Source organism: Drosophila nasuta, chromosome 2R (assembly GCF_023558535.2).
Source record: "Drosophila nasuta strain 15112-1781.00 chromosome 2R, ASM2355853v1, whole genome shotgun sequence".
NCBI lineage: Eukaryota > Metazoa > Arthropoda > Insecta > Diptera > Drosophilidae > Drosophila > Drosophila nasuta.
In genome coordinates, this window is record NC_083456.1 from 20,809,274 (window position 1) to 20,824,273 (window position 15,000).

The following is a 15,000-nucleotide window of genomic DNA, read 5'->3' on the forward strand; positions in this document are numbered from 1 at the left end:
ATTGAGTAAAATAATTGTTAGGCATTCAATTATTGAACACACCTCCCCATAGCAATTGATTGTTTGAAGTGGTGAATCGTACAATAATAATTTCAGTTGATACTCTCTTTTAAAAGAGCAACAAATGCCACCAATAATATGTTGAAGTTAAGATAAAATAACTTAAGAGAGTGCCGCGTATTACAACAACCTGTTGCTCTTGACGATCTCTCGCTCTCTCTCCCTTTTCCTCATGCGTCATCAGAGCTTTGGTCACACTCACTCGCTTGCGCTCTTTGTTATTCTCTCTCTACTCTCTCTTACTGGTCTTTAAACACTCACACAATTCGTTGCAAACACAGGTAGGTTGCTATACGTCACTATTGTGCTGTCGTGGCGATCATTCGTTCGCGCATACTTTGGAGACGAGCCGAACTCCAATCGGCCATCGTCTGGCATTGGCCGGTCAGTCGTTAATTGTCGTGCTTTGCGCGCAGTCGTGTTGTTGAGCATATTACGAGCCGTTACGCAGACGTCGTATTTTCACATCCGAAAACCAATAAGAAAAGTTTAAATTGCAAAGAGCCATAACACACACACAATAATACAACGGAATATACATGCGTCCATCATTAAGTGATAATTGAAAATGTATGAAAATATTTAGATAGTTGCGAAACTTTCATAATCGTACGGCATATATCGGATATATAATAGCTAACACGTGTGGTTCGAGGTCGCTTGCATTTTATGCTAACTTTGCCGAAAATGTTTTTAGTGTTTTCTGTCAACGTCGCAAGTTTCTTTTATCTGTTCTCTTCTCACTAAAATTAGAATTGTATGCGGCAAAGATTTTCGCTATAATGTACGAAAAAAAATCCATTGAGAAATACGAGCGGTGAAACTAAACAATCATATGACTCTTAAGTTCAAGTATTGGCAGCGCCAATAATCTGAAGAAGAAACATATTTGACAACCTCATGAAGATAACATAAATAAAAAAATTAAAAAAATTATCTATCACTCACTTTCCAGTGAAGACATGAATGCGATCTATTCATTTACAATTCAATCATCATGACATGTGTTTCTGTTAGGGTTTAACTTTGTACACGATACAAAAACCGTTCAAGTTGACCCCCGGTGGTGTCTTTCATGCAAATTTGTCTACACTACATATGTAAATATGTATAACATTTTTGCATACAATGCACTAAGAAGTCCAAAAGTATTGTTTTTACTGCACTTCCTTCTTTTTAATTAAAGAAAAAAATTCACTACTGTGAAACAAACATTCCCAATACGAAGCCAAAAAAACATCGCAGCGTATTTTGAAGTTCAGCATGCTGTAGCATATTTATATATCTTCGTTTTGTTCGTTTTTCTGCAAAATCGTACGATATTTTTTCATCTTTTTTTATCTCTGCTGTTTCGCTTGTTTCTCATGCTTTGTGACATTCTCTTCACATTTTGTTATGTGCTCACCCGAGTTTCGATACAATTGCCGAAATAAATATTCAAGAGTTTCTGTTTCTTTTCTGTTCTTTCTTTCACGCCAAATTGTTCTTTTTCTTTCTTTTGTTTCGCTCTCTTGTGTTAAATATTTTCTCATCAAGCTCTTAAGTTTTTTGAGTTCAAAACTCCAAAACTGACGCCATCTTAAGTTCAAGCACTTTGTGTTTTTACGAGTGAAGTAGCGAATATAAATGTATAAAAAGGGGCTCAAATATATTTTGAACTAGCTTCGGTCACAGGGCATCTCGCTGGCGAGCACTCTCTTCGTTTATATTTGTTCGTTGCCGCTAAAACAGCTGACACAGTCTTTGACATCGCTGCCCGGGGCAGACATCATGCTATTATTTAATATTGAATAATATGAAAAATACTATATAGTACATTTTTGTGCGTGTGAAAAATGAAGAAAAAAGTGTTTTGAAAAACGTGAAAATTAAAGTGAACATTTTTATTTCTTGCAGTTTATAAAAGCAAAATCCATAACCAAAATCCATACAAATTGATAAATTACACAACATAGTCGTAAAATGGATGCGTCGCTCGTAGTATTAGCTACAAACACAACAGCAGCAGCAGCAACAACATCGGAAGCAGCCGACAGCAACAGCAGCAGCAATAACAACAGCAGCAACAACACCAGCAGCAGCAACACCAGCAGCAGCAACAGTGTCATCCATCAAGAGGAACCACACAAAATTAGCGCCTTCTTCAGCAGCAGCTGCAACTATCAGAGTCGGATCCAGCAGCTGATCAGCTTCAGCTTCACCTCGTCGTTTCACCTCATCTTCATAACATGCATATTGAGCATCAGTAAATTCTGCAATGCTGCCGCCATGAATGCAGCACAGGTTACAGCCTCGGCTCCCAGTGCCAGCCTAATAATCTCAAATCTAAGTGGATCAGCATTGCTGGAGAAGATTCGAATGACAACGCTGGGTCCGCAGATAGATAAACTGAAGAGTTTCACACCTGCCGTGGCCAATAGTTTAAGCACGGGCAACAGCATAGGCAACTCAATTGGTGCATCGCTCTTCAACAGTAAACCGATCAACTTTAACATGGAATTCGAATTTCTAAATGTGTCCGGCAAGGTTGGCACAGCGCTGGATATATGTAAGTACCACCCGCAGTTTATGAATTTCATACTTTTGTTATCAAATAATATACAATGCATGCAATTTCTATTGAAACTCAGCATTCGCTGACTTAGCAACCAAAGGCAAACGTATGCGTGTCAAATTTCTCATTGCTGTGTTGATCATGCCACCTAGCTCGAGACGCGAAGCATCGACTCGTATTTTATTTATGCCAGTTTTTAGTTTTAGTTTTCGAAGTAACTGGCAATGCGGCTTGGCAACCGAATGCATTGGGCAAACGCATTCCACACTCCACACTCCACACAACATCACATTTCTTTGCCTTTTACTTTCCTCAGCCGCAGTCGCAGCCGCAGTCCAATGCTCTCCATCTCTTGCCTGTTCTGTTTCCATTGTGTGCTTCCTCTTCTACCGGCCGGCATCTGCTCTTTAAGAGCGAAAAACTCCACTTCGGAGAGCAACAGCAACAAGTGTTTCGGTTTCTTTTTGTGCTGAAGCTCCCGTTTTTTTCTGGTTTTCTTTTTTTTTTTGAAGTTTCAGTTGAGTTGTTGCTCTTTGCACGTTTTCAAGTCAGCACAGTGGTTTGAGTATGCAGTAAAATGCAATCAAATATAGTTTATGAGAATAAGCTAAATGTTCAACTAGATTCTGCGTAGATCGACACTTACTTTGAGTCACTGTGTGTAACGAGTTACAGCTTCCTCAGTTATTTAATACAATACAATAATAGTATACTATGCGATTGTTATGAAATTGTCAAGGTAGCAATATGATATGGCAAACGCCTACAATGCTAACAAGTGCATTTGATATTCTGTAAACTATTTTCAGTGATTCACTGGCCACCCAAATTTGGATTAAATTAGTCACTTGTCGATAGACATAATATATTATTTATTGGGCTAACAGAAAAAAAACAGTTTCAAATATGTCATTTGGCTAAACGTTTAAGTTAATTAATAACTTGGCCTTAATACATACTTTTTATAGCTTTTCACTTTGGTATTCACATTCGCTAAACTGAAAACAAAACCTCCAGCATGTCGAAACAGAAAAAGGGTTAAAGCAAAACACATCAAAATGTTGAAATTTATAGGCCAAAGGTTAAGGTAAAAGTTTATTAGTTATTTAAAGCTTATGTTCATAATAATCTCGAGCATAAGCTCAATAATTCCCAGAATGAAATTTGTAAAGAGAATGCATTTGCCATGTAACTGTGACAAATGGCTAATGAATGGAGCTTAAAAATAGTCGAGTTCAAAACAATCAAGGCGAAGTGTCATCAAAGGCAATGGGAATTGTCAGTTCATTCGACAGCATTAAAAATAGTTCACTGATAAGTCCAAATATTGTTGTTAATTGTATCAACTACATTTTGACTGACAATGGAAAAATTATTTGCAATTTCTTCAATTTTCCCACTAAGAGGGAGCAACATTTGAAGGTTTGCCGTAATGAGAAGAAGCAACTGGAAACGAACGAACAGCAGCTTTTGGCCCACTAATTGCCAAATGAAAATTGTCAACTGCTATTTTTGGGTAGCTCTCACGAATTTGGGCCGCAGTCGCAATCGAACTTCTCGGCACGTTCATGACAGCCTAATGAATGTCAGATTCAGATTCAAAAACAAAAATGAAGCTGCAACCAGGCAATGTTGCCAGTAAAAGCAGAAGAAGGACAAGAAGCTGCAGCCGAAGCTTGAAGCTCGAGGCAACGATGATTTATTTTAAAATCGAAATTAAACAAGTTTTGGCCGGAGCTGAGCGCCATAAAAACTGTCATGAGAGAGCATGAGAGGCAAAAGCAGGGCCCGCAACAACTCATCGCTCGTCCAGACTTTTGTAATTAACTTGGCTAATTATGCTAGAAATTTGCACGTGCGTCGGATTCTGATTGGAAACTTGTCCTGCGCCAGACTATACTCTCGTAATTGGCCGCATGTCATCGGCGGTTGCATTGTTTCCGTTTTGCGCCTTAATTACAAAGGCATTTTACCTTTTGTATAATTATGAGCACATAAACTGGTTACAACCTAAAACAACTTTCAGTGATGAAGCCAAAAAAGTGTAACAACAACAACAACAACAACATCAACAGCAGTAGCAGCAACATGCAATTGTTTGAGCATTTTGTTTAGGAGTTTCAGCCACAAGCATTCAGACGAACTCAAACTCAACCTCTTAGCATGTCTGTGACATATTTGGCAATTTTGTAACTAGCCGCAAAACAATCATTTGTATTTATGCTTTAAAAGATTTCAATGTTGAAGCACATACATTGTATCAGTAACCAAAATATGTTAATTCCATTTTAGTTAGTCACATCTTTATTACACAATTATATCACAACAGAACTAATACTTATCTCCAAAAAAAAAAAACAAGAAAGCTACAGTCGAATGTGGTCGACTGTGAGATACCCGATAACCATTTTAAATAAAAGCAGAACAGTGAGGTAATCGTTTTAAAATATACCGCAAATATACTGAAAATATACCAAGTAATAAGTTTGGTATATTGATATAGTACTATATTCCTGATATACCACCGAATACCAAATATAATATACCAGATTGTCAGCCAAAACCACTTAAACCCGTATTAAGTAGGTTTATCAAGAATATATATTCTTTATAGCGTTGTAAGTTTCTGCCTGTTACAATGCATGTTACAATGTTATAATACCCTTCTACCCTATGGGTAGCGGCTATATAAACGAATTATCTTATCTAATAGGAAAAACACCTGATAACACGCGTGTGACGAAACAAATTACTTTAATATGAAATCACGAAAATTCTAATTAAATTCAAATGAGAATGTTGCGACACAATAAATCGAACCCTTAAAAGAAGACAGTCTAGCATACCCAATTTATTTAAACAATATGTTGAGAAGATTTTCAAATGAGCATTTGTTACAAATTGGCACTTTCTCTTAATTAGGCGCCAATTTTTGTTGTGTGCTCATTTGCTACAAGCAGATGTCCGTAAATACATTTGTACTCACATCAATATTACGCATACGCCATGTTTTCGCGGCGATGGCCGCATTTCGCCAAAATGGGGGTAAAAAGGTGGCGTGATTTTGTTTTTTTGGCAAGCAGTTTAAGCATGCGCATGACTTAGCAACATTAGCTACTATATAGAAAGCAACAACGCATATTTCCCACACATGCAAATTGTATTTTTAAAAACACAGACTAATTGTATGCAAAGAGCGTGTCAGCGTTTAATTAGAATTCATTCAAATTGTTTCTAGTGACGTGGTGCAGCAAATTTTGACGATTGAATTGAATTCATGAATTACTCGCACATTATTTGATCATTCAAAAATGGGATAACTGATGAATACGCTTAATATTGTAGTAATGATTCATTCATTTCGTTCAGCCAAATCGGGCAAAAACATGTGAGCAACTGTTTATTTTTGTGTTTGTTATTACTGTGTTTATTGTTGGTTTGTATGACGACACCGATCATGCCACTTTTTCATACCCTATACCGGGGGTCTTTAAATACTTGCAAATCGGGTATAATGAATCTCTATTCATCTATTCACATGCTTGACACACTTCAAGCAAAGCAACCGCAAAGTGTTTAGAGGCAAGATAAATTACAACGTATCCGCGAGTCGAGCACTCTCTGCGCTCTTTCATAACGCTTTTTCAAACAAGCGCCAGCGGTAATTAAACATTTGCTTCACTCTCGCGAGAGACCCGATTTAAGAGCGGCTCAAATACTCACGCCTTCTCTTAAATTTATCTTTGACGTAATTAACCGCAAATTGTGAATAATTATAGAGACGCCAGTTTTCAATCTACGAATGCATTCAAAAAGTCTAGCAACTTGCCCAATCTCCATTATTCTCTATATACATTTCAGGTTTTTTTTTTATCATAATTGCAGAAAAAAGTTTTATCAGTTGCTGGAATTATCGCAAAAGTCACACACACAAAATTAACGTAATTAACTGATAAATGATAAAACGCAGAAAATCATTTGAAGAGTCTAGCGAAAAAAACGAAATGTATCCAACTAAAATGGGTTTGTGCAACTAATAAACATTGCCATTAGTCAAATGTTTTCATACATTAAATTGTCATTTCGCCATTAGCTAAACAAATAACATTAATTTATAATGACTTTATGAAAGTTTAAAAACAAAGGGAATCATATGAATCATTAATAAAAGAATATAAATTACCAGGAAATAACTGTAATTTGCACTAAGTTTAGAATAATTGCTAAATCACTATTCATAATGAAAAAATAGCGTACTAAAGTGAAGCACCCTATTCCTGAAATCATAACAGATTATATAGAAGTGTGTTTACAACAGATAAACGGAGCTTCTGGTTATACTTTGTGCTGATTCAACAAAACTAGTCGCAACTAAAATCGATAACAACTATCAAGTTTAACCTTCGTCGTAGTAATTATTAGATTCCATCGACCAACATGTAGTGCTGATAATTACAGCTATCTCTTAAAGTTGGCTTAACGAGCTATCAGTAATGTTTCCATAAAAATATAAAATATATATGTATATATAAAAATAAATTTATGATAAAGTCCTGTCCACACGCAAAATTATTGAATAATGCTCATAATAAGCAAAGCTTATCAATTTTTGTGTTTTGAACTGGTGATTGGAGCAAAGTTCGCATAATTGTTTTTTATCAAATTTCATGACTAATTCTATCAGGTAATTCTCAAAGTTCCTGAGGAAATGCTGAGCAATGTTGCACTAAAGAAATATGGGATAAAATCAAAAATCTAAAAGGAGCTCAGAGCTGTGTGAGCTGCCAACGACATCTATTAATAAAGCATTTATATTGATTTGACCATTGATTGACTTTTGCGCTGATTTCTGTTTATTATTTCGCCCTTTTTGCGTTAACCATTCCATGTTATTGCCCCCTGACCTGGACACCCTCGCTCTCTCCCTCTCTCTCTCTCTCTCTCTCTCTCTCTCTCTGTTGGTGCCATCACAATGCTGTCATTGAATTAATGGTGCGAATTTTCATGAGAGAATCATTGGAGCAACTCAGATCCGCCCTGAGGGGTCCGTCCAGTGATTGATTTCTGAGCTTTACGAGCCGGCAAAACTGTTCAATGAACCTAGCAACACGCATTTAATTGGCCAATACCGACACAACGCCTCTGATGCTGTTGCTGCTGCTGATCAGATATTCTGTCAATCAAATTGTCAGTTCTTGCTGCCATTTGCTGTGGTCTCGTCCTCCTGCTCGTCTCTGCTTTTATCTATTTCTTTGCATTGTGGTTTGTGTTAAGTTAAGTTAAATTATTGGTCCAGTAATTTAATTTATTCAACTGACACAAGTCGATAAGGGCGACATTGGCATGTTATCCAATGAATCGATAAATGAAAGTTTGAGTGATTTCAAGGCCATGAAACCTTGAATTCAATTCACAGACTTTTACTTACATATCTGCATATCAATCTTAATTTAAATCATTTCAATTGCCATCAAAATGTCATAAATCTTTCAGAGCATTACGAACAACATTTTTAAAATAGGGCGTAACTACTTTTATATTATTTAGAAACGTTCTTTTTTTTGTATTCACTCAGAATATTCTATCAAAAGTATTTGTAAAGCTTAATTTTTAATACAATTAGCAACTTTTTTAATATTCACAAATGTCCAAAATATTGTATTTTATTGAACTCACTTAAATATCTCGTTTTAATTCAACTAAATTAAATATGTATGACATTCAACATAAACCGAAAGAATGACAAACGTGTTAATAATTTGATTTCACATTCTTTGCTTTTAAAAGGCATAATTAAATTCTTGAGTAAGTAAAATTTCCCATTAGAGTTTTACTGCAAATATTTGTGGAATTGATTGTAGTTGAAAATTGAGAAATATTTTTTGTTTTAAATCAAATTTTATTCTTTTCATACCTACGTAGAAACGCAATAACCACAATATTTTGCATGGAAATTAATTTGAATTTCAGCTTTAAACTGCAAATTGAACGTTAAATGTGTGCCTTTCAATTGTATAACAACAATACACAACATTTACATAAGATAGGCAACGCCGGAATTAGTTGCAAGTATCTCGATTAACCCAATTTGGGATACTTTATTATAAATCTAATATCTTTCACACTACGTGACACACAATTTGAGTGTCTCTCTAAATATGCATCTCGATATTGTATAGGTCTTTCAATTAAGCGCTTAAACGACTCACTTAAAATGCAAATTGCGTAGCACTCACATCCAGATTCATGCATTGACAACAGTAAATGAAATATATTTGTATCGCACACAAACATTTTCACATAAATTGCAATATATACAAAACTCTTTTCATATCAAATTAAAACTGTAATTTTTTTTCACAAAGAAATCAAGACAAAATAAATGGGAAATTTTATTGCAATTTTAGATACTCTGTAAATCACATAACAAATATTTTGCTGACAAAAAAACAACCTTTTGTTGACAATTAAAGGGTATATAACAAATTTTCCATTTTCCAACATTCGCCCGCTTCTTTTAAATAATTGAAAAGCTCACGGTGGAGTTTGGCTCGTGAATATAGAATATACATACATCTAAATATTTCAAACTAACAAATGCAAGGCAACAATCACTTGATAACTGACAGAAGCTCTTAAAGCCAATACTTTGACAAAAACTAATATCTAATACCTGTAAGAATCAGCGAACATTATTAAATTATTAAAAATTAAAGTAATTAATTAGTTTACTGCAATTCCTTTGCAAAATGAATTCGCATTCGTATATAAATATTTCTGTTTAAATTTCAAAAGCAGTAATAATTATAAATCAAAATGAAAAGTTAAGCAAAGTTAATTTTGTAGCTGCATGCCAAGAATTTCCCACGATAATGAAGTGCTTACTTCTTCTCTCTGTGTGTGTGTGCAAGTACGAACATAGTAATGCTAGTCATGTCTGCGAATTGTAATTAAATGTTTATGTGTGCGTGTGCCCTATAACTGTCTGTCTGTCTGTCTGACTGTGTGATGAACTCGTGCGTATGTCTGCCATGCTGTCTAAGCAATTGTCAATTTGTGTTAAATGCGCACAATTAAACGACAAATGGGACACGGATTGACTCGATTCTCGGAACTCTCAGCCTAATCGTAGCATATTAGCAAAACTTTGAACTTCAAGAAGCATACGCTCACACACAGTCTGATACAGATGTTAATGCTAATTGAGAAGTCATATTATACACACACACACACACACTCACAGAGACACCTCTTAAACCTTTGCCAGATCCGCTGGAATCGTAAGCCATTTTATAGCTAAGCGGAAATGCGGCTGATGCCATTTTGTTTACAAGTGAGTTTGTCAGTAAGCCCTTAGCAAATGCCATAAACGATTGATGAGTCCCTTTTGCAAAACTTGACGGCCCCTCCTTTCCCCTTCCCCTCTCCCTTTGCCCATCCCCTTCCATTCATCCTGAACACAAACACAGTGAGCGCATACACACAGAAATACGCTAACAATTTTGCTTATTAATTTCAAAAATTTCACCCTTTTGTTTATAGCGCCGACCTTGTCGCATATTTCGTTTGTGGTTTACCCTTTCAAATACACACACACAGACACACACACACACACAAGCATTAAGAGACGCATACACCCTTCCACTTTATTATTTACAACTTTTTGTTTATTGTCAGTTTTGCCATGGCCTTAAAAAGGGCTTAAGGCTTGTCAACGCTGCCGCTGTCGCAGTTGCTTTCCCAAGAAGGAATCCCAACCTCAGACATTCCCCCTTTCCACATCCCTCCGCCCACGACTTTAATGCAGCATTGTGTGGCTCACTTTGTTAACGACCCAAAGTTTTCAACTTAAATGTTAGTTATGAATTTTATTAGGCCTGTTTGTTGTTTAATTACAGTCTTGGGGTACAAAATAACCGCAGAATTTCAACATAATTAATTAATATGTATTTGATTTTTGTATTCTCTTCTCTCTTGCAGCCAACTCAATGCCCAACTACTGTGAGGAGAAGCAATTTCGTTGCAACAGCGGCGAATGCATATCAGTGAAATTTGTCTGTGATGGCGCCGCTGATTGCAAGGATCAGAGTGATGAACAGCGAGAGCAATGCAAGTTTCCAGGTGAGTCAAAGCAACTTGAACAATGGTTTATCAAACTCTTAACTTACAATATGAGACTCTTCTTCTTTATTTGGGTGAGTTCTCGCCTCATTGTGGCACACAGCTCAAGGCTCAGCTCGAGTCGATTCGACTGGGCTTGACTGTTTGAGGTTTTTTATGCCAGCTGCCACTTCAACTGTTGCCTCTTTTTACACAAATGAGTTTTGTTCAAATCCCCAACTTCAAACACTTGAAGCAAAGGTTTTTTTTTTTGGGCTTTCCACAAAAAGAAATGTTGATTCTCTAGCATCGGCTCTTGAATGAAACTTTTGTTGATGTGCCTGTGTATAGTATCTCTCTCTTTTCGTTTTCCGTGTCTCTGGCATGCCGATGCCGATGCTGATGCCTGGTCAAAGTCAAGGAGTACTGGATTTGGAGTATTGGTCTCGGGATTCGGGTTGAATGAATGGACACAGCTGTGTGTGTGCTACGTGCGCTCACTCACTCACTCTAATCTGTTGTCATTCATTTGTAGTTTTTTCAATTTAGAAAATGTCACAGAACTAACCATTTACTTAGTTGCTTCATGTATTTCTTTCTTTCGCTCTGGATCTCTCTCTCTGTGTCGGTGTGTTAATGTGCCTGTGTGTGTGTGCGAGTGTGTTTGCTTTTGTATTGGTTTTGGTGTTTGGCTATTTGTTTGGCTTCGTTGTTGGGTAAGTAACAACTGGCTGTTTATTTAGTGTCATGTTAGGGCCTCTGCAAAATGCCAACTGCCCTGTCGAATTTATTTTCATTTAATTTTTAGTCGGTATAGGTGCGCGTGTATGTGTGTGTGAGTGTGTGTTGGTGTCTGTGAGTATATTTTATTAGCCCATGCATTTAATTTAAGTTTGTTGGTTCACACTGAATGAACGGACTGAGCCGCCATTTGACAACAGTTTGAAAATTTTGTTGCCTACTTTTAGGGTGGCCACTTAAACACTGCTATGCTACAGTGTGACTCGCAAATATTGAGCACACCTCAAATAAGCATTTTATTCTGCATTTTTCTGTGTATTCTGTTTGACAATTCGGAACGTTTGCTGGAGTTGAGATAAACTAAGCGACTAATTTGTAATTACAAGTGTTGGGCATAAACAACATTGAGCCGCAGCCGGAGTTGTCAGAAAAAACATGTGGCCAAGAGCACTTGCTGGAGCTAAGCACAAGCTGAGTCTTATTTAGCGAGTGTTTAAGGCAAGTCAAGCGCAATCTAACTAAGCCATTGCATCACGCTCGAAGCGCGCACTGCAAAAGAGCTTAACAACAAAAACTACGTAGATTAAGAAAGCAAGGGAAAGCTCAACTTGTTTGACTGTCGTTTAAGTACAGACTGACTGTTTGTTCTGCGAGCGCTTATGAAGTTGGGTTCAGTGAGGTTACAGACCATCCAAAAAGAGATTGAATTATGGAGAAATGAAATGGATTAACGGAGAAATTTGTGAGTCATATATCACGCGAATATTAAATAATGATAATGAACCAAAGAAGAATTTATTATTGTTATTTTAAAACTCAGTACAGATTAAGATTGTCACATTAATTTCATTACAACGAATAACAACACACAAAGACATTAAACTATTCCGCGGATTCCGGTCACAACAAATAAACATTTAGTGCGTAGTAAATCTGATAACAATTTGCTGACAAATTATTGTCTATAGCAAACTAATTGAAGGGAAGTCGCGAGGTCAACTATTGTTTTGCTGATAAAACACTTTAGCCAGCCAGTTATTCTATATGTTTTACAACTTATCTCTTACTGCGACTTAAGGGGTTTTATTAAATTTTAGGAACTACACTGCGACGTAAAATAAAGCGGTTCAAACTTGACATAAATACTCTTCTTAGAGTACATATAATCTAATAGTCTATATACTAATTGCCATGGATTTCCTAGTACTGAGCGACTTATCAACAACTAGCACTATCTGCTGGGGAATTCTTTTTAATGCGACTTACGCTAATAATACAGTGAAAAACGTCAACAATTAACATTTTTTTATTGTGCTTGTTATGAAGTGTTCGAGATCACAAAGCTCAAATATATAATACATATTCTAGATGTTTGTTGTTGACTTAGTGATGACTAGACTGCGGCTGATAAGGTACACTAAATAATAAATACCTCTTCCTACACAACATTACGTATGAGCAATTTCGCCTATACAAACTAAACTCACTCAAAAACGTATAATACACTCACCAAATTGAGCAGTGAGTGTAACCCAAAGCAAACGAGAGTATGAGTGAGAGTGTAGCATTCGTGAGTAGAAACTCTTATCAGTTTGAGTGCAAGCTGTTTGCGAATGCTTTCGGATGCTGGCTGCGTTTTGTATTTTTAAGATTCGCAGCGTCGCACTCAAAACTCAGTTAGCATCGAACTTTTAATTTAAACGGACGTGTGTGTGCAACAGGACGATTATCAAATAAACATTCAAACAGGAGCATAGCCCGAGGCGGCAAAAAACAGTCGAGTGTAAAATATCAAATTTGAAAAATAAACGCATTTCAAAGTAAGAGGAAAAGTAAAAATAAAAAATTAAAGGATTCTTATTTTGTGTCGTGTAAATAATAAAATTTCAAATATTCAAATAATAATAATAAATTCAAATATATATAAATCGAAGGTGTAAAGTGACTGTGTGTATTTTCTGTGTTGCTCTGTGTGTTCTCGTTGTCGCATTGGCGCCAACTTCAACCAAAATCAGCAGCAAACTCACAAACGGAAGCTTTTACAGCGTCTGTTTTTCCTTTTTCCTTTGGCTTTTCCGATTGCCTTTCACGCTTCTGCGCGTCGCCTGGCGCGTTTTTGTGACTTTTGCCTCTCTTATGAGCTGCTCTTACGTTTCGTCGTCGCTCGTCGCTTTAGCTACAGTAAAAACAAAAAACCAAAAACGAAAACACAACGCATCAATTTTTCATTTGATTTGATTTTGCCTTGCAGCTGCATTTGACTTTGTGTTTTGGTATTTGGTGTTGGATTACATGAACTTGACACAATACTCGCCCCTCGCATGTGTCCACGTCAATTGTCAGTGACATTTACGGCTTCTGAGATTTCAGTCGAAGCTCTTAATCTTTGCGCATCCTGCAAATTGCGATAAGGCGTATTAACTTCTCATAATTAACAATTAAATTTCATAATCCACAACAAACAGTTCAACTATTTAAATGAGTGTGTGCGAGTGCGCGTGCAAAAGTTGAATATCTTTTATTTGACTTAAAATAATTGAAATGAAATGCAAACAAACACAGAATTTTCATATGCCGATTAAAACCAAAGCGTATAAATGATAAATAATAATTATAAATAAGGCGCTTAATTAAAACGTTTAATATATGCGAAGCAAACAAAAGAGTAAAAACAATTAAATTTACGATGCCATTGAAAATGTGAAATTAATAAAAAGTATTTCAATAAAAACAATGGCAAAATGTACTTTAATCAACAACAAGAATGCGGCAATTTATTTGCTTAAATTAACTTCAACGCAAACAGAAAATCCCGAAATATTATTTATAATATTAGCCATCCTATTATGCGATATTAATAAAAATAAAAACACGTGCTATGTTTTGCCTGAAATTAATAACAATAAAAAATAATTTTACACATCTGCCGTATAAATAAAATAAATAATAATACTTGTATTTACAAAAGTAAATAGCCTACAAAATAATGAACAAAAAGTGTTGCCTACTTTTCAGCAGCAATTTGCAGTAATTTTACAATTTGAAAAAGAAACGCCATTTAAAATAATTACAAAAATATATTATAACAACGAGAGCAACAACAACAACAACAGCGACAGCAACAAACAACAGTGACAATATAATTGAATAATTCAAACACGCACTTAGGCCACATTATAATATAATATAATTTAACGTTGTGCCCTGTGTAAATTCACAGGCAAGTTACCAACATGGGATTAATACGCAGCTTCCTGGTTTGCCAGCTGCTGCTCATCAGCGGATTATTACAGCACGTCCAACGACACCAGGCCTTAAAGACATATGCGACGTCCATTGATACGGGTATGAGAATATATAGTATAATACTGTCCCATTAGCCAAACCATAATCGTGTATGCTAAACACCTTCAAACTCTGGGGAACACTTGCCAAATTAAAGCAGGAGAATAGAGAAGAGGGCGGATGGTGTCAAAAAGCTTTGTCGTGTTTTCAACCGAAAGTTTAATGTTAGTTTTAAGTTTTGTTGAATATTAAAATAACAT

General features: G+C 36.0%; 1 protein-coding gene across 8 annotated transcripts in view; it reads left to right on the forward strand.

Annotated features, from left to right (window-relative positions):
- Nucleotides 1-451: 451 nt before the first annotated feature.
- LOC132786891 (low-density lipoprotein receptor-like) overlaps nucleotides 452-15,000 on the forward strand; it is a 36,558-nt gene continuing 22,009 nt past the window's right edge. For 4 of the 8 annotated variants that reach the window (XM_060793608.1, XM_060793601.1, XM_060793602.1 and 1 more), the window contains exons 1-3: nucleotides 452-630; nucleotides 1,957-2,608; nucleotides 10,595-10,735. In XM_060793608.1, coding sequence (XP_060649591.1) covers nucleotides 2,023-2,608; nucleotides 10,595-10,735 — 727 coding nt within the window. In that variant the 5' untranslated portion in view covers nucleotides 452-630; nucleotides 1,957-2,022. Of the gene's footprint in view, nucleotides 631-1,956; nucleotides 2,609-10,594; nucleotides 10,736-13,139; nucleotides 13,276-14,675; nucleotides 14,801-15,000 lie in introns of those variants that run through there. The other 4 variants (XM_060793600.1, XM_060793603.1, XM_060793607.1 and 1 more) reach the window with 3 other exon arrangements.